Raw genomic sequence first — 21,185 nt, forward strand, 5'->3', positions numbered from 1 at the left:
CAGCCCCCGACGGAGGCGGTGGATTAGCAGAGCGCGAGCCGGTACGTCGCACGTCGATAGATTATCCACGGAGTTTTCCCCATTTACCTCCGGTTTGTAATCAAACGATTCTTGCAAGTTCGCTTTGGAAAAAACATCCATACAAGTTCAACAAATGGTAATCCAGAGATGAAATGATTTTCTGAATAATATTTGAATAAAAGGCGATTACGGAAAGAAAGTTATTGAAAAATCTCTGTTTTTGCGGAAACACAAAGAAGCATTCGGTAACGTTAATATCAAGCGTTTTGCGCGTAACATATATTAAATATGCACAGTACTTGGATAATATTAAATATTACGAACAATAATATTGTTATTCAAGTGCTATTGTCTTCCTATTTTATTGCTGCTCCTAATACTCTTGAATTTGCATTAAAAGTTGGACTCTGAGATTGTTGAGAAGGAGACAATGAAAAGCGACGGAGTCACCAGCGAGTGACTGATATATAATGAAGACAATAAAGGTCTAGCGTACTGCGGACGGGAAGCGAATCGTAATGTCTAAAATGGGGCTCTTTTTAGGGATATCCCGCAACTCGTACCTCGAAAACTTGTTGATAATACCACGGAGGAACGCCGCGTTCTTCTACGTTTGCATGAATAAATTATTTACGTCGTGGCGCGAATTTACCGGCACTGTTTCGAAGTCGTCGGCGAAAAACGAGCGTGACAACGAGATAAGACAGAACGGGAATCCGAGATGGCTGCTCTTCTTACTCCCGCAGGATGTTTGGCTTAAAACGCCAGAAGCGGTGTTACAAGTCGACGTTGCGCGACAGTAGCGAAATAAAATACGGAACAATCGGATGTCTCGGCGAGGAATAACAGCGAAAAAGGAAATTGCAGATGCGAGCTCCTGTTTATCAGCCGGCGTACTTTCTTTCATTATATTTTATCGTCGCAGCCAGAGACGTCCGTTGTCTTTATGGTCTAATAGCCGTTCGTCGGTAATCACTGTATCGTCTTGCTTTCGTAACTCAGACCCGAGAGGAAACTTCCGAATTCGTACGCATTTCAGGTAATAAACACATGATGTTTTTTTTTTTTTAATATTAAGTGGTGTGTTTAATGTATTTTTATTAAACGGTAGTTTTAGTATTTTTAATTAATAATACACTTTAATTATTTAGTAGTAAAAGAGAAGGTGATATAATGCTCCCTCTTAATATCTCCAACAGCTTTCCCTCCACATTTTTTAGATGCGAGGTCGGAAGAATTGAAAATATTAATCCCATGCACGGCAAAAGGTAACGATATGTCGCGAAATATTTTTATTTAATCGAAGGATTAAATTGCTCGATAACGTATCTTATCCGGTCATATACTGACGTGTCTATTCCATCCACCTATCACCTGCATTAAAAATAGCCCGCGTAACAAAGCACGGAGCATGCCCCTGCTAAGGCAGTCGCTTTGTGCGGCGAATCTGCAATTGCAGCAGAATAGGATGGGTACGCGATGAAGACGGAGAGAGAGGCCCGGCGTATCAATTTCACGTGATACGAAGCGGAGGGCGCAGTCGCTTCAAAGAATAAAGGGAGGGTGAAACTTGAACTCAGGAAACCAGACTGAGACCCCGCTGATTCCAGGGGTTAAGTTAAGCTGGTAATGCGTCTACTTAAACGCCAAGGAAAAGGCGAGAATAGGAAGAAGGGAGGAGAAGGAGGCACCACGGGTGAGAAAGGGGAAGGGGAGAACGAGAGGAACAGGAGCCAAAGGCGATTGCAGGCAATGCAATCTGGATAATCTCTCCGTGGAACAGTCGATCTCGCGAGACAGTAATGAGCACCTCTATTTGCGACAGATTTGGCCACTTCGGCTCGCTAAAAAGGTGATGGCGAATTTTCCGCGCGTTTTTATGCGAAAAGATAATCCTGTTATTATTACGGTTGCCGTTCATTTTCGAGGCTAGGAAGTGCGGTGGGATTTATATATATATTATATATCTGATAGAAAATGCTTCGCGGAAAATCCTATTTTTCCTCTACATTGTTGAGAATCATTCGCGAAATCCTATTTCTCTTTCTTTGGCGGGAGAGGCAAAAAGTGTGTACGTTGCGAGTGACGTTCGTAAAACACTTTTTCGACGCGCGCTCGCGAAAAGCAACGGGAAGCGTGAACACTTTACAAAATGTACTGTACTCCGGCCGCGGAAAAATGAAAATTACGTCCTGGAAGCGGCGACTCGATCTCGAAATAAATCAGATTAAAGACCGAAGTAGTTAAGTCGAGAGGGAAAGTCGAGAGACGGAAGAAGAAGTTGCGGGCTGCATCCGCAAATGAAATTTCATAAGAAGTCGGGACTCACCGGTATCGTTGGATTGCCGACCCTTGCCATCTGGATTCCACTCTTCCTCTATAAACAAACGGAGAAAACAGCAATTAGCGAGAACATCTATTAGCAAGGAAGCAATTTGTAAGGAGCTTAACGCTAACGAGACAAGAAAGTGATTAAGGACAAAATAGAATTTCCGGACTAATTCGAAATTACTCCGAAATTATTACTTATTGCCCTTATTATCAGATATTTAAGGATAGAGCGAGACATTTCTTCATCGTAAAATATCTCTTATTCTATCTAATATCAATAAATGTCCTCGGCGTACGTACAGTAATCGTAATAGTTGTTTCAAAAGACGACTCGCAAATATGAAGAAATGATGGAAATAGGCTATTCTCACCCCGCCAGGGTACATATTGGCCTTCGGAAAATTTACAATTATTACGATAGTATAACGTACTTGTTTGGGAGTTTCAGGAAACTTCGGTAACAAGTATCGGAAAGTTCGGCGGACGGACTAAAGTTCGAATTTCGGAGAGTTACGGATATTGCAGAGGCCTAGAGTGGAAACTCGCCATCCCTTACGTGATACTTTCACGGCTGAGTTCCAAGGACTTGAGAAAACGCGACTCCGAAAGGAACGCCGCGAACCACCTGTGCCGCCGATTTCGATCGGCCGCTCGCAATTCACTACAACGTGTGAATTGACATGTCACCGCACGCGAAAACTCCAGATGTTGTTGGTTCGTACAGAAGTGCCAATAATTCAGCACATCAAATATTTACTGTTTAAACAGCCCCCTTCCTGATCTAAACACGGGGTTGTACTTGTTCAACCGAATCCACTATCTTTCACTATTCAAACTAACCGTTTTCGTGAATTAAAAACGAAGTATTTTTGTAAGGGAAAACGTTTAATCTACGCTTCGTCCATAAAAACGCTTCTTTCTTCGGTTCTTATTTAACCCTTAGCTGACACGCGTCAAAATAATAACGTACGTGCTATAAGGGGTATTTTGGACCCCAGCGAGAAAAAATGTTTATAATTGTTTTATTTATCAATATTGGGTCAAGCCTCGACTAATACTAGGTGACGCCACAGAACCAAATTTGGCGCGCAGTTATGAAAAATTTGCGTTCAAAAACTCTGGGGTACTTTTAACCCCGTGTGTCAGCTAAGGGTTAATAAAAAGACACTGTGGTCGATTAGACACCCCATACGTGGTATACGTTTACGTATGTGTGCATGTGTGTGTGTGTGTGTGCGCATATTCGCGCCATAGTGCATACATGAATCGCGCATATTTTACGTCAGGTATATACATCGCGGTATCTGTCCGGGTTGATGGTATATATGTACGTTGACCGTGTGAATTTATAAGGATCCACGGTGTAGCTGCTTCCGCATTCTCGGCCACGCGGGAGGTATGAATTTAGATTTATACCGTGACGACCTATTTCCTTCGGAAGCACTCGTTAGTGGGCCGACACTCATTAACAAGGCCACCCAACGCTTCCTTCGCTTCCTTGGACGCGTTCACGGCGATGTTATCGTTCGGCGAGGAGCCTCGGGATCTCGATCTGGATTTCATCCGCTGGTCCCTCTCTTCGTTAATTCGGAGCCGAGTTTCCCCGGCAAAATGTTAAAACTTTTAACAATCTCGGAGCGCGATCGAAAAAGGAACGACGACTTACGATACACGAAGTTTCTGCGCCAGTAACTGGTAAATTCTCCGCTTGATTTAGGGCCCCGATATTCGCCCGGATCCTGACATTATCCGGACACGCGATTATTCGGATGGCGGATAAATGTGACGCTTCAAATCCGGATCCGAAGCCAGAGGCGAATTCGAATCCGAAGTCGTAGTCGAATCCGGATCTAAATTCATGGCGGGGCCGACAAACAGATCACAGTAATTCAAATCCCTCTGGAATATTTAACGATTTTAAGTGAGAGGGTGTTAACCCTCTTAACTTACGAACTGTCGAGAGAGCGCAACCTTTGCAATGACAATGTCGTTCGCGATAACCGTGAATCGAACTAAGCAATAACATGCAGCGAGATCGAAATTTCGATACAACCAACCGACATTCGACGGAAAAGAGGCCATAGCTCTTTATATGTGCAACCAGGATAGAATGACGCGGTAGCGTTAAATAATGTCCCCTCGAAAGCACCCTTTGGTATTAAATTTAATACGATTCAAAAGTAAATTTTGCGCGAATCGGCGAAATGGCGTACGTACGGCCGCGGGGTGAACGCGGATCGAGAAGAAAGAATCCTCCTCTAAATCCCGATGAAAGTCAGGCGGGAGGGAGAGCTGCGAGTCAAAGCGAGGCGATGTTAAGAAAAGCGGCGAGAGATGAGCAGTGGCTGCGGAGGAGCCGCACAGAGGCTGGCGCGCGCTTCTCGCCGCTTCCCTTTCAAGCGCGTAACCCCGTTTACTGCACCGCCTGCCGAGGATCCGGGACTTTTTCACGGCGCGCTTGGCACGTTAAACGGAATTTATATTGGGCGGCTCTGGGAAGCCGCTCGTTACGCTAGGACGCCGCTCCGGAAACGGAAATTGTAGCGCCCTTCGCCTGTGACATCCAATCGATCGTCAACCGCCGACAATGGATGTTTCGCGATACGTGTGATTTCGCGGGTGCGCGTCGCAGATGATCGCTGTCGAATAATTGGCGAAACGTGTTACGCGCGCGGCCTTTCGTCGAAAAAACGGTCGGCCGAGCCGCTTGCGCGCCAAACGAGGCGGCCCGAGTGGCTGTCCGATGACGTCGTACGAGGATGCGAAAATTAATGTCCGGTAAATAGGCCATTATTTTCCGCACGTGTCACGCGAATCGTCGGATTTAGCATTTTACAGTGTAATACGATGGTAAGATCACCGCCCGGCAGCCCCGATCATTTTATCGTGCGGTGAACGCCGCGCGCTTCCGCAACCCATTCACGCCCTCGATTTCGGCATCGGTGGCACATTCTCTCCCCGAGCGAAATACCATCGTTAAATTCTTTGCGAGGGTGGCGGAGAGGGTGGCGATAACGTATTGGCGAACAGCGAAGCGAAAGAGGAAATTGTACCGCATGACCTTCCGAGTTGCTCACTTGGCGTGCGGTTATAATTAGTCCGTAATGTTTACGACGGAACGACGGAAATGCCACCTGCACCCTTTTTTCTCTTTGCAGCTCGCGTCAATTTTTACGGGCCAACAGTCATGCGAACGTGTCTCCTCGATTGCACGCACGAATCATCCCGTTTGAAACCCGCTCCAAGCGAATGCGTGGAAATGTGGAGAAAACGAATCGCGTAATTGCGCTGAAATGTGAAGTACGTAGTTTAAACACGGGGATCTCTAGAAGCAGTTTGGGAACGGAAGGCCGCGATGAAGTTAAAAGAATTTCGTTCGCCATCGTCATTCATTCGTCGTCGAGAGATTTCAGTAATAAACCTGGCGGCTGGAGATAAGAGTCTGAACCCCGGGGACTCACCGGTAAAACTTGGGGAGGAAATAATCCTGATTAGGGCTTCTGTGTACGGGTTACTGTGTTGGTCTTACCATTGTAGAAATTGCGACACTCGATCATAATGTAGAATTCGATATAATCGAATTCAAGGGAAGAAGGAGAGTCCATAAGCTAAGGGGTATTGGAGTAATTATTTATTTAAATCTAACATTTTTTTCTATATAAACATAAAAAAGTTGATGGCAGAAGTGAGATTATTTAGAGTTGCGAGATGAACAGGTGTCAAAATACATGTGTTTTTAAACTAAAATTCAATAGTTCTTATAAAAACAGAACGTTTTGATATTTCGGGGCGAAATTCAGAGGACTGAAAATTAGCCTTATGGACTTTCCTTTGCAGAGATCTTTTCCGATTCAACGAGATGACTGGCATCGAGAGACGTGAGAAATTAAATAATTTTCTTTAACGCGATAATCATTGGCTATTATAGTTATTTGAAATAATTGTCACATACCCGTGTCTGCCACAATTTTCTAAGAAAAAAAAAAAAAACGGATATTATTCTCATCGTGAGTTATACGGCATTTGCGATCTGACTTTACCTCGCAAAACTTGAACGTCATGTGGACTTTGGCTTTGCTTGTCCGCCATTTCGTGGATTTGTTCTTCCAGTTCACACACGCGAAGCGTTATTCGCAGCTCGTGCGATGTAAAATCTCCGAGACAAAAAAGCCGCGGGGGAGCGGCAAAAAGTCGACGGCGCACGTCTCGAAATACTCATATTTCAGAAGAGTACCGTGAATGGTTCCCATACAACGTACAAAGGGGAGTTTGTGTACGCCGAGAAACAGTCGTAACGTAACGCGAGGGTGGGGAAGGAGCGCGCTAGAGGGAAACCGAACGGTAGAAAACGGATTGCACTGAGGAAAAGCCGGAAGAACGATAAAACACATCTACGGTGGAATCTAAATCACGGTGTATCGAATATAATATTTAAAAATATACCCCCGAGCTCGAAGAGCGATCGAGGTTCGACCGCTTTCGTTTACGTTATTGTTATTGCGATGTAAAATAAAGTAGCGTGATATTAAGCGAAAATCCATGACGACGAGAAAATCAAGATGCATGAAACGATTGCAATATAAGCCAGGTATCAATCCGTCGACGAAAATAACATTTCACGAGTTTCGACGCGCGCGCAATCCACCGTTAATCCGACGACTGTTGAGCTTAAATGCGTTCGAGACGCGAAGGTGGCCGAAGGAAGAAAGTTACGGGACTATTGCGAAGACGCCGGCGAACCGTATCTGAGAAAAGAAGTCGCGATAAAATAGAGCGAAGTGAAGTAAAGATCACGAAAGATCCGACGTCAGCTCCTCCGCGTCCTTATTAAATTTCGTTGCCGTTGATCAAACTTCGCGAAAACTTCGTGTCACGGTACTATAACAGAATATCATTATCGGAAGTATACCCGTTTGCACACTCGTTTTCGCTCCACACCTGCGAGCAAATATTTATCACTGCAAAAGAAAAGTGGTTCGATTAGCCGAGCGAGAATATTTCATTCTCCAGCCGCGAGAAAATCTCATAAGCGCGCTCGTATCCATGGCAAAGCCAACGGTACAAAGTCGAAGTAGAGCATAATTCTTCGAGAATTCCCCCGCCGTTTTCCGTTTTTCTTTTATTGAAGCTTTTGATCAGAGGAATTCTCGTACCGAAAAGAAGTGATGTAATAAGAGGAAAAACTTGCTCGGGGCCGTAGACAAACGGAGAATCGTATTGCGAACCGTGGAAGAGAAGCGAAATGGGGTCAACGGTAATCCAGCGCTACACAATCGCGATATTTCCTCATAGGTCGTCCCAGCGTCATGCGGAGCTTCGTAATTGCAAAACCGACCAACATCGATCGAGTGGGATGTGTCTGAACTTTAACTGGAGTTCGGCAGCTTTTGTATTGATGGGACGCCATCGAAAGGACGCTCGAGATAAAGTCCATTCGACGGGGCAAACAGAAATCGTTCCGACGGTAGGAAACACGGCGTGGCTCGAAAGGCGCCAACATCACCACGAAGGCGCGAAGAACAAGAGAAGAAACGAAAGAACCGAACTGAAGCGGAGAAAGGATCGCGGGGGGATGGAACGAGTCTATCCGAATCCGAAAGTCGCAACTTGTTTCGCCAGCTTGTACTTTAATTGAGCTGCCTTCGAGGGAACATTGTGTAATGCGAGTATATAGTAAAAGTTCGTCGCGTGCCATTACCGACGGTGAACGATACTTTTATAGCGAATGCCTGCCGCCGGGTGGAAAAAGAAAAGCACTATGCGCGAGCACTTTTTTTTTTTTCGGGATCTATCTCAGATTTATCCCGCTTCGCTGCATAAGTTTGCGAAGTTTATTTCTCGCACGAACCTTACGTGCGTAAAAAAAAAAAAACGCTTGGAAAATTTTCGATCGTTCGATTTTCTATTTCTCTCTTGGACTTGAAATGTTCGAGTTTAGGTGAGCTTCTCGAGCTTTTATTGAAATTCGCAGACGACAGAATCAAGGTGTACGTATTGTCGAAATAGCGATTGAAATCCCGCCCGACCGAATCGTTATCGAGATCAGCTATGGAAATGTGGAGCCTACGGGGCGTGATGTGTTGTGAAAGAGAACATTCAGATGATATTAAACCCAGATCAAGTTCCAAGTTCTGAATCCTCGTCCGATCGACGCCGTCAGAGTTGATCAACATCGTCACGATTATAAATACGACAGTGGCGCATCGAGAGTTCGCGAGAACGGTACGGTTCACGTTCATCGTGAGGGCCGCGCCTAAAACTAGAGACATTGACAGAAACGGTAAGGCAAGAACGGAAGCGACTAGCAAGACCGGAGGAAGATCGAAGCAGAGGAGTCGAGTCCCTTCTCTGTACAATCAGCTATCGTTACCTGAAGCCTCGGAATCGGAGCCTGGCGTGGGGCTAGCGTCCACACTGTGCCTAGATCCTTGGCAACACTCACTGCACTTGCTGCACATCGTCCCCCGGCAATAAAATCGACGTGAACGTTCCTTAGCACTTATCTTCGATCGTGGCGGTCTCGGTAGCCGACGTTATACCGTGCGCGATCCGCCGTCGGTTCTGCGTGACACGCACGATTCGAAACGTTACCAATTATGGCGAGCGTCGACCGCCGCGCACCGTGAAATCAATGACTGATAACAAAGGGGGTTCCCCCTTTTCTCTTGCTTTTTTCGTTTACCTTCACGGACAATCTACGAGCGTCGACGAAACCTCCGAATCTCGCCGAGACTCCCGACTGTTTATTCACGGAGTAACGAGTTCGTCTCTTCCCGGGTTAACGTGTCGGTGAAAGATTCGATCGAAATCGTGTGTCGAGTCGAAATCACATGGGAATCAATGTTCGATTTTATATTGATATCATTTCTCGATATTATATTGATATGATATATTTGATATTTGTAAGATTTCATCGCAATATTTAGAAGACATCGTGTAAATATTGACGATTTCGATTTTATGAAAAATCTCATGGTTATCAGATCGAACGGTTCGAGAAATCAATCATCCGTGTCGAATCGACCGGTCGGACTCGTGAACCCGGGTTATCGCCTAATATTGATTTCGTTATCGTATTATTTCTCTCCTAGCGCGTCCTTAAGTTATTCAAGCGGCTCAACCTAACGCTGACTACGCTCAGAATAACGTTAGAGAGTGGCGTGTGAAGATTCGCGTACGCTGGTAATCACGTCGAGACGCAACGTTTAATTAACAAACGCGCATTCACAATTTGACCTAATGAAGCTTATTAATAGCCGAGCGCGATATCAGTTCGCAAACATGAGCTCGTAATATTTGACACACCTGTCCCCGCTTGTCCCTGCCCGTCCTCAGCGCCAGCCCGACTCTCCTACCGGTTTCGACGCGACGAAAGTGAAATGCACAGGCCGCGTTCGCGACTACGCCTCTATTAACGGACGTAGCGTGCGCGCGTCATTAACTGGATGAGCGATGTAGGTATGTACTCTGCTCGGTAGAGCGCGCAGAGCCCGAGAGTAGCTCCGTAAGTGGAGTAACGACTGAAAACACGTTGATTACCGGGACGAAGATTCATTCGCATATACGTGCGAATCGCAAAAGTCGCGTTCTCGCGTAAACAAGCGCGTTTCCGCACGCGGCCGCGGAAACACGAGATGAAAAGGTAATTCGATCGGCGTCGAGTTTTCAAAGTGATGAAAATATCTCGAAAAAGAGAAAGAAAAAACAAAAAAGCGTCATAACACGTTGCGTCGAGTTAAAAGAGAGAGAGAGAGAGGAAGAAGGGAGGTGGGATGGGAGGGAAAAAAGAGATCAAACTCATTCACAATCGATGTCGATGGCATTTCAACGCGAATGCGCTCGCGAAAAAAATCAGAATCGTGCGTCTCGCATGCTTGCATTAGTCAGTCGCGATTATTCGGTGGAAATTATTAATTCCGGACGTCGGGAGGTGACGACAGATAAGGATCGGACATCGACGGCGCTCTGAACGATGGCCGGCAGTTTGAAACATTTAGCAGAGGCCATTGTGGCGCGTTGCTGACGATCCTATCAACGCTTGATGCTATTACTCTCGAAACTAACGATCCGATCGTTATCGCGTTTATTATTTCCAGTTGCGCGCCGTTAATACGCGGCGTAAGTGCTCGGAACGGTGCCGCGCGAGCGCAAATATTTCCTTAGACACGGTTGGGGGAAAAGTCTGGAGTGCCTATTGACGTTTCTCGATTCCGAAATTTCAGGTAGTCGGTCCGTTAAATCATTTTCCGGCGTTCTGCGGACCAACTAGTTTAAACGCGACGGAAATTCGATCTGCGCCCTCGCGACTACGTTGCTGCCGTGAAACATCGGGTCCGTTGCTTAGCACTTGTCGTCTGGGCGCATCGCGAAATCTATGTCGCGGATACGAGATGGATGCGAGCTCCCGAAAAGGATTCAACGAGAGATTCCGCTATTAACCGCCGCAAACTAAGCGCCCGCTCGTTCATCGTTATCGCGAATGAGCGATGCTGTACTCAAACGAGATCCGCATGAAAAGGCTCGCTCACGGTCGCCGGTTTCATTTATCTACTCGCGCGCGATCGGTATCTCTTGTTCGTAAAAGAAATCCTACTCCGATCTCCAAGAACGATTCTGAAAGAGACTGTGTAATCCGAACGTTCATTAATGTTATTAATGCATCATCCCTCGGCAGAACCTCTCTCTTTCTCTCCGCCCGATTACGTAACTTCGCGGATCTCTCGTATTCGCGTATAAATAATTCACGATAAGCTGTCTTGCAGGGAGCGGCTCAAGCTCACGGCTTCCCTCGGAAACTTCGAGTTCGAAAACAGCTCGGAGCGGAGGTCGAGTATTAAAAGCATCCGTCGTCATCGGCAGAAAGAATGAAATCTCCTCGCTAGTTGTGTGTGTGTTGTGCGTGTGAGCGTACGTGTGCGCGCCCTACGAGATTATCTTCACCTGCGCAGATTCTGTAATCGAAGTATCTTCCGCGCGCGTTTCATCAACTCAATCGGGCGCGGTGCGAATGTCGCACGGAAATTTACCACTCGAAGAGCACACGCGCACACACGGACAAACGAGCGCTGCGGTTAACGTTTGAAAGGAGTTCGTAGTTTCGACGCGCGGTCTTATCGCTGTGCCTTGATATCAATTAAGACGCGAGTGTGCTCGCGTCGCGGAAAATTACAACGCGACTCGAGTTTGACGAGGGGGATGCTCCTCGCGTTCGCGGGGACGTGGCCTCGCAGGGGAGAGCGACTTACGACGCGAACACCTCCCCCCCCCCCATTCGTGCCCGATCATTCCGCGAGCACAGTTCCAGCCTCAAAGCCGACATCTTCCTCGCGGGTCGCGACTTTAAACTTGCCGAAGAGATGAGCAAACGGGACGTCCGCGACAGAGACGGTATGTTCGCGGTGCAAACAACGAGCGAGGGGCGCGAGGGAGATTTTGGAAAATCCTCCGCGCTCCGGGGGTGAAACGCCTCCGGAGAAATTTATCGACGAGATTCGGCGCGACCGCACACAGGGGAGAATACTTCCGTAACTGGGAAATGCCGTCGGGAGTGGAAATTCGCGCAAACGGGATTTCGCAAAATACCTTCCCTCCCGCCCGTCGCAGAGAAAGAGAGAAAGAGAGAGGAGAGGGGGTAGGGAGAGAAAGCCGGTGAATGTTGCAAAAGCGAGGGGAAAAGCGCGAAGGCGGCGAGTCTTAAGAAATTCCGGAGGAAATGCGTGCAAGCGACGCGTCGTTCACATCGCGGCCACATAGGCGCACGCACCTGCGTACGCGGCTATGCGAGCCGCGGGCGAGGGCGGATAACTGGAACGACGGTGAGGTCGGCCGTCGGTTACTGGGGCAAAAGCGCACGGCCGCGTTCGAGGTGACCGGTAGGTGCGCGTGCATGCGCGTGCACGCATCTCGGACCCATCTCGTGCCCCTGGCCGCGCACCCCCTACTATCTGCGCCATCCCGTGTCGCGAAATGTGTGCGCGCACCGCTTATTTTTCGTTTTCAGAGATCGATCCCTCGACGGCGCTCGATTGGTTTCCGCGGCGCTCTCGACGATGAAAATCGGTTCGGGCGCTTTGATCGAACGAGGCGGACGTTGGCGGAGGGAGAACAGCGGAGTTAGCAGAGAGAGAGAAAGAGAGCGATGGCCAATCCGTAATGATAGCAATGTCGGCGGTGGTAGAGCGGCGTAACGCGACGATAATTGCGCCGAGGTGCACGCGAGCGGAAAGACACTTTGCGAGACGCGAGAAAATGACGCGGGGGTGTAATGTGATTAATCGGCGGTTCGTTATCGCCCGGTGGTGGCGGTGACGATGACGATGCCCGATGGTGATAGCGACGCGGAGCGTCGTCATTACGAATATGCATGGCTGGAATGAGGGGTACATTTGAATATCAGAGCACGTTTGATCTACGCACGTATCCCCCGCGCCGCAGCGCGAGAGTGCTCGATGTTTATCGGATTTTTCGGAGCCGATTTTCCAGGGTTTTCACTGGAACGCGACAATAGGGGGGGGGGGGAATTTGGNTCGTCCACCTCTCAACAAACAATGGTGGAAATCATCGCGACATCGAGAGAGCGAAACGTAGGGGGAAGGAAGGTAAGACGATGACTCAAGGTTTGCCGATTTTTCCTCATTTTCGTAGAACAATTACGTAGCACAACGTAAAAATAATGATTCGTTCCTTTTTTCCTTTTATGTGTTATTAGCTTGGAAAAATTAGCAATCTGTCATCTTACCTATTTCATCATCTCTCATCCTCCTTCCCTCTACACATAGTTTTTCCTTTTCTCCTTATTTTTAATATGGATTTAATGTAATCTTCCCTTTACACATTTTTTTTTATCGTGCTAAAAAGATCGTGACGCTTAGTCTGTGCCTAATTTGGTGCTAACCAGATGTTAAATACGTCCACGAAGAGGCTTGCCTCGATAGTTGGCACCTCGGTAAAGTTAACGCTAGACGTTTTAGCGTTACGTATCGGCGCACGGGACAAATTAAAGGGGGGGGGGGGGGGGGNTTGCACTTTGAACATGCCATTACGCAAAATCACAGTCTATTTCACGCGTTTGCCGTATCATCTTGTACGGTCACGTAAAGCGAGAGACACTTTGGCGCGCTTGGCGCGCCAGCAATCGCGTTTACAATGAAAACAGTTCAAAGGAAGCTGCGCGACTGAGTCGACAACGAACGTAGATTCTTCCTTCTTTTCTTTTTTTCTTTCTTCCGTCTCGGCCCCATCCCGCAATTTCCCCTTTGATACCGCGTTATTTCACTCGCGAAATCTTTTTAGCGTCCCAACTCGCGCACCGCCTTCGCTTTCAGAGCTCCGGTGTAAAATCCCATGCATATCCCGAAAGCCGCCGATATCGTAGGCGTTAGCTCTTTTGTCGATTTGTGCGGAGGATATCGACGAATAAATTATTCATACTCGTGTAGTAACAACGAAACAACACGTATCTCGAAAAAAAAGAACCACTAAAGAAACTTTTATTTCCTCTTCTCCGTACTTTAAAGAAGCTACTACAAACATTATAACCCATTTACCCGCCGGATCCTGAATGATGCCATTAGTGGCCTCGGCACATTTCACCGAACACCGTGATAAAAGAAAAAAAAAACAGAGCGAAAGAGAGAGAGAGAGAAAAAGAGAGAAAGAGAAAGAGAGAGAGAGAAAACTCGCAAGTTTCCGGTTCTCACGGGCTCCTATACGTGTTTGCGCTATTAATAAATTAAATAAAGTGAGAAAAGGGAGAAAAGGCAGGGAGAAAGAACGAGGAAGGGAAGGAGAAGCGAGAAAGACGGAAATGCGAGAGAGAGAGAGAGAGAGAGAGAGAAAGAGAACGAGAAGAGCACGTTCGCGTGGAAAACGACGCGGTAGAATCGATGAGACGTCGATGCATCCCCGGAACGGAGCGGGAACTTCCCGGGTATCCGCAGTCCCCATCCATTGGAGAGGCCGTAAATGGGTGAACTTAAAAATAAAATCTTTAAATTATCGCTATCGCCGCCACGGCCGCAGCCGTCGGCGTCACGCTCTCGTCCCGAAGTATTTTTAATTACCGTTTTGCGGGACGGATCTATCGACTTTACGCCCGAACGGGCGCGGTAAATAGCCCCCCCCCCCCCTTCGCGACGCAGCCTGCACGGCGGCCTTTACGAGCAGACGTCGTCTAGGTATTCGCGATTACCGTACTCGTAAAAGCCGGCCGCGTCTCCTCGGAGGCGTAACGCTAAGAATATGCGTTTCCCCTATCCCAACCGGTCGATATCGGGGCCGCCGGTCGTAGACCGAATTTCTTCCTCGCTGCACCCTTCCCTCACTCCCCCCTACCACGTCCTTTTACCCCCCGACGACGGTTTAGCCCCCCCCCTCCCTTCTTTCGGATGATATCACGAGATCTATCCGGTGTGTCTCGTGCGCACCGTAATATCTGATTTTATGGGATTCCGCGGGAGAATTCCCGGTGCGTGTTTCATAAACCGACGGCGCGCGCACGTATCCCATCGCGCGTCCAACAGCCTAATACAATCGATGCGGTTACACGCGATACTGTCGTGCTGGTGTCGGTCCGTTCTTACCCACGCGCGTTCATCTCGATACCGAATATTAAATTACGCAAGCCGAATGCGGCCGTTCCGATCACACTCTTTCCCTTCTCTTTCTATTTTTTTTTTTTTTTGAAAAAGAATCGCTCGCTTCAAACTGATGTTTTCGTTTCGACGGTGGTGACAGGGAGAGACGGAGGGTTGGTTAAAACAGCAAAGGAAAGTTGCGTGATTCGGTGATTTCGTTTCTCCGTTTTACACAACGGTAAGCTTAAGTATCACGATGTTGCTCGTCGAATTCTGTCATCTGAAAATCGAACGTGTCGCGAAGAATACTCGGATCGCGATATACGAAGGGAGAGGGGGGCGCAATGTCAGATAATAAAAAGCCTGATGGCATGAAATCTCAGTTAATCACGTCGGATAGGACGGATCGCGAAAGGTACGAGACGCGGAGCGGCTGAAATTGAGAGCAAGAAACAGAGGGACGAGGAGGGAAAAAGCCTCGGGAAATGGTACACCCTGGTAGGGATCGTGCGGGCGGGTCGATCGAACCGGAATTTCCCCGTCGCGTTATGCGTTTTATTAAATGTCGGGGCATTTCGATATTCATCTTTTTGCCATGGAATATCCGCGCCGCGAAGTACGAGGTAAAGTACCATTGTCCTCGAGCTCTCCGCAATCGGAGGACATGTGGCGTTGGACTCCCCCCTTCCGACCTTACTTCTTCTCCCGGGGGATTTCAAATATGTGGTGGATTTTTTACGGAGAAAAGCGAATTAACAACGCTGGCGCAAAATAAATATTTTAACTCATTGTAGAACATATTGGCTCGACATGATCGAAAAAGTTGATTTGCTGCTCGCGTACGCGGGAACAGTATTGTGGTAAAAATTATCACAAAATTTTGTAATACTGGCCCTTATCGAGATTATAATTGAAATTATGATTGTGTTGTAATCTTTAATAATGTGTGTCATATGTGCGTATTACTAAGAATTACAACACACATAATAATAACAATATATAAAAATATATAACAATTCGACAAGCGGATCGGCGAACGTTTCTTGTAATAACAAGCGTTGACGCAAATCGCGCGGTTATTAATAGCCCTATTCTGACCTCCCACGTCGTTTTCGAGCGAATGAAATATCGTCAAGCGAACGGCAGGATACAAGAAGATGGCGCGAGGGCCGGGCAAAGAAAATAAATTGGAAGACAGCCGAATACGAGAATCAAAAGAACGTGGGAAGGGTTACTTCCGCGTGTTGAATGAACGATGAAATTACACGACAAAGCGCCGCCGGAAATAGCCCGGAAAGGCCGTTGATTTTCATCACGCTTCTTATTTACGAGACAACGTTACGAAATATCCTTTCATCTATCTTCCGTGTGAGCGGGATTCGGCTTCCCTATGTTCATGCAAAAACTTCCTTAACATGTTTATAACAGCGTCTTTGGTGAGACGTGATAGGCGTCAAAATGGAAGTACGATATTGCCGAAGAAAGATAAAGTGAGAGACATAAGACTGACAGAATAAATTGGAAGGCAGAGCGGTAAATCGATGCGACGCTCGGTATACGGGAAATGACAGTATCAGGAAAAATGGAGAAGCTTCGAGGTTCCGCGTCTACCACTACTGAAAATCTATGACGAGGGCCAATCGAGGACTTTTGACCGACGGTAAAATTTCGAGCGCGCAATCGTGCTGTTCGTTATTTTGTAGTTTTGCTCCTCGATGATGAAACGATTGAACTTGACAAATTTTGTTCCTACTTTGGACCTGAAAATTCCATTTAATGCCTATTTTGATATTCTAAAGCTTATAGTCATCTCTTTTGATTATATTTAATGCAATAATACTGCCAATAGGAATTAATTTGATGTTATTTTGTACACGATATTTATATAAGAAAGTGCTGTTGAATATAAAATCATCTCTTTGAATAACCAGTAATAAATATATTATCTTAATAAGATTAGAAGAACAGGTTAGGTTCAAAGGATCCAGAAGGTTGTACGTGGCTTTGATGAGGTCCTCTTTAGAACATGAAAGTGATATTTTGTGCGTCTTCTGCCATTTAGACGCGTTAGGTAGGACTAAAATTTCCATATAAATTAAACCTACATTGATCCTCCAGAACTTACAGATGTTAGAAAATTCGGGTCGTAAGTCTAAAATTTCAACTGGGACGCTCTACGCATGTAAATCTCGAATTAAAATCTTGTTTTTTCTTCTCTTTCGATTTATAACAATAAACTGAGCAGTAAAACACGGGAGAAATGATGCGTTCCGCGGGGATGAACTGGAAGAAGGAGGGTAGAGTGAAGATCAAGAGTGAAGTAGCAGAACGCACAGAAGGGGAATAATCCTTCCTTCTGTCAATTTGTACGATCGCGCAATGAAGCGTAGTTGAGTTATTTCTTAAGTGGCGATTAACTACCAGAACTTGCGGAGAAGAGAAAAGGATAACCGCGCCAGCGTTTCTACGGGTCAACGACTTTCGCAGTACGCGCGCCTCAGGTTCTGAGACGAAGATGCGGGGAGAGTTGGAGCGAGATTTTATTCCTTCGGATTTAAATTCGTCATTCGTCAGCTCCTCGTAACGAAATTATTCGCAAAGCGCTAATAATAGCACTATTTCCTTTGATACTACAAGGAAAGTCATTTGATACTCAATCGCTCATAGCCGTTGATATTTCGGCGCTGTGCTAACGTTCGCTGTTTAAGGGGAATTGATGCTCGAGACACTCGGAAGCAATCTTACGAACAGGCCGCACGAAGGGATGGAGCTATTTCTTGCATCAATATCAAGATCAAGAGGGAGAAGGTAGGGTATCAATCGCACCAAGTGGCGCGGTGCGGTTGCTAAACTTCAGTTGCACGTCATCGTGCGCGCGAGAAGCTGGTTAACGAGGCAACACACTCGGCGAAACTGCCGATATCGGCAACTCTAAATCCACGGTGAAATTCCAAAACGCTCGGAACATTTCCACCAAGCGCCAAGCGAGACGACGTTCCGAGCTTCTCCACGACCGCAACCGTATTGCTCGTAGATTGAGGAGGTCGCCTTCCAAGTTTGTTCGTTGGAGTGTACCGGTCAGCTTAAGGGTTTCCGTTCCACTCAACGATACTCGACAATCGCTCTTCAAATGAGAAAATGGTCTCAGGTTCAACAACGATCACTCTTCGTTCTTTTTATCACTCGTCGTCGCCGCTATATGCAGCTGCATCACGTGAGGACGTTCTTTCTTATCGTCCACACTTTGGAATTTGTAAATGCAATTATTCTGGTAAAGAATTATATATAATTTCCCTAGACATCCATTTAGTTACTATCTAATATCAATGCATTCTTGTTAGTTGTAATAATACTACTAAAAAAGTGCATGAAATTTCTACCAAGTTTTCCTTTATTAATTGTAACAATATCACGCAAAAGAAAGGGAGAGAGAGAGAGAGAGAAAAAGAGAATGTATGTATGTGTTTGTTTCCGCTGGTATAAATCTGAAATTTTCGCTGCTCCTTTAATTTGTATGCCGCATATATAAATTTTAACGAAGTAACCGCAATCGATGAATAAGCCGTGTATCTTTCCATCTAAAGTTAAAAGTGCAAATATTCCGTAATTTCATAAAATTACATTGAAACGCCTAGAATGTTTTAGTATCGAAACAACAACGAAAATAATGACTTTCTCCGATGTAAATTTATGGTAGTCGCGACAACGATATCAACTTTAATTTTGTTACGCTTATTCATACATATTCGCATTTATTCTCGCGCGAGAGATCGGCAAACAAAATTCCGCATTGAAGTGAAACAACCACGATCCGCGCGAGGTTGCGCAGCTACGTGATTGTAACATTTGACAAAGTAGATGCCGTTCTGTAGGAGCGTCAATGAGACACGTAATTCGCGTGCGAGGCGCGATGCGCGCGCGAAGTAATATAGATATACCGCGTAAGTGACGTGCGAAAGCAAACCGCCGGATGACGCGAGTTTTCCGTGCGGATTTCCGCATAACAAGCTGAGGAGAATTATTCGCGCGCTTGTACGGCACACGAGCATACGATGCCATTGACACGTTCATTAATTATCATCGTATAAATATAAAGTTTGAGAGAGAGAGAGAGAGAGAGAGGGAGTGACGGCATAAATAATCGTCACGGAAAATATTATCCCGGAACGCGCATAATTGGTTGAACGTTACGACCCTTTTCGTCGTAGCATTCTGCGCGCTCTTGAAACATTTTAAATATGAAACGAATACACGTGCATCATTAGCCAAGAGTGCGATGAAAATGTCTTGCGGACCAAACGGGACAGAGCAACCCTCTAGGAATAGATATATTTGCGATCGCGACGAAGTCCATTATAAGATCTACCGCAAGGTGCAGACAGTCCAGTGTCGCCGGATGTCGCGAACTTTGAATACGATTCTCTAAGTACTCTCGTGCACGACTTCCGGCAAAATCTCGCTTTACGTGACGTCTCAAATATCATCAACCGCGCTCCTTTTCTTTGCTGCGCTTCCTCGTTGCGCGAAGAGCTCGTTCTAAAAATCGTCTCGACACTTCTCTCTCTTCTTCTTCTCACATTATATGTTATGATACATTTTTCATTTTTCTAATTTCAACTCATATTTATATTTAATTTATTTTTATACGTTTTTAATATACGTATAAATTTCCTATTTTCATATTTTCATATTTTACATATTTTTTATATTCTTTCTTTTTGAATTGTTAAATGTTCTTAGAGTGCAGAGCAGCAGAGCGATAATGAACGCTTTTATCTCTATTTCTTCCTCTCTCAACGAGAACGACATCCGGATATACACAGTATACTTTCGTATCTGTCGGAGTACCGCGACGCGCTAAATGAAAAGTGGAGGAAACTTTCGTCGATCGAAGAGCGACGATAATCGCACTCTGAGGAATCGTCTCAGAGAGAGCCGGTATTCCGTGATCTCCGAGCGGAGTATCAAGAGTTACTCTCGCGGTGGTAATTACCACCATGCTTGTGGCTGTCGACGTCATCATTGCGAATTACGCGCGTCGCGCTACCTGCAACACGACCCTCCGAGCCCCGCGTAATTGAAGACGAGGCTTTCGTCGAGCTTAACTTCGTTGCTGCTTCTTACGGTCTTTCCTTCTTCCTCCTCTTCTTCGAAACCAAGCATCTCTCTCTTTCTCTCTCCCTCTCTCCTTGATTCTCCTCCCGTTTCTGTTCCTCACGCGTGGTAACGAGATCCCGGAATTAACCCGTCCACCGTGAAACGACCAGCTGGAGAGGATCTTCTTTCGCGTCTTTCTTTCCGCCTCTTCGAGCCCGCCTTTTTTACCCGCGCTGTCTAATAACAACAACTTGACTCGCTTCACCTGCTAAGGCGCGGGGAAGGTGCGACTGTATCGCGGATAGTTATTCTTCCTACCCCTTTTCTGGGTTACACACAGAAGACGCGGGAGAAAATGCGATGGATATCGATTTAAAATCATTCGGGGACACGTGTCTCCGTCGAATCAGCTCTTCAGATCGCGGTATCGATCTCTCGCCGATCGATACACGCGGCGCTGACAAATACAGTTGCAACAAAGCTTCCCCACGTTTCAATTTTTCAACGGAAACGTATCCGTTTCGTTATTCGCCGTGTTTTGTCGTGTCAAATATTCTGAAGCTGAATTTACGTTGTTCCGTTTTTCATCATGGGGAAAATATTTCCACCTTAGTGAGTGGAACTCGCAGAGACGCGACGTTGTGTGTGCACGTCCGCGTACATATGCATCCTCACATAACAGAACTCTCTCTCTCTCTCTCTCTCTCTGTGTGTATTCCGTTATCACATTGTACGTTTTTGTACCTGTCTAATGCTACGTAAAACATTTAATCGATTGGACGTACCGGCTCGCGTTCACGTTATCGTTAAAATATTGGGGTATTTTCGTGAGGCAATTTCGTACCTCGAGTACACCGGAGCGTTTCGAAAAAAATGGGGCCGAACAAAAACGTTAACGGCCGCGTTGCTTTTTGTGAATATTAGTGAAAAATGATCCAACAGTTGGCTCGCGCGCGCCGCTCGGTATACAATCAAGGCGATCAGATTTGCCGTCAGCTGCGCGTCGCGCGTTAATCGTTTCGCGATTCAACGCCGTTCATTAACAATTTGCGAGGCACCATATTTCGCGTCGCATATTTCGCGTCGTGCGCGAAGATCCGCGCGGCAACATCGACCACAACGTGTTTGCTGAGGATTATTTTTCGCCCCCCCCCCTGCCCC

General features: G+C 46.4%; 1 protein-coding gene across 22 annotated transcripts in view; it reads right to left on the reverse strand.

Moving 5' to 3' along the window:
• The window catches only part of LOC106741797, a 215,236-nt gene that overhangs the window by 117,057 nt on the left and 76,994 nt on the right, over positions 1-21,185 (reverse strand). For all 22 annotated transcript variants that reach the window (XR_001374212.1, XM_014614120.1, XM_014614124.1 and 19 more), the window contains exon 3: positions 2,351-2,398. Coding sequence is in view for 21 of the 22 variants with exons in the window: in XM_014614120.1 (XP_014469606.1) it covers positions 2,351-2,398 (48 nt within the window). In the remaining variant the exon portion in view is untranslated. The remainder of the gene's footprint in view (positions 1-2,350; positions 2,399-21,185) is intronic.

Source organism: Dinoponera quadriceps, unplaced genomic scaffold (assembly GCF_001313825.1).
Source record: "Dinoponera quadriceps isolate SergipeBrazil2010 unplaced genomic scaffold, ASM131382v1 scaffold533, whole genome shotgun sequence".
Classification (NCBI taxonomy): Eukaryota; Metazoa; Arthropoda; class Insecta; order Hymenoptera; family Formicidae; genus Dinoponera; species Dinoponera quadriceps.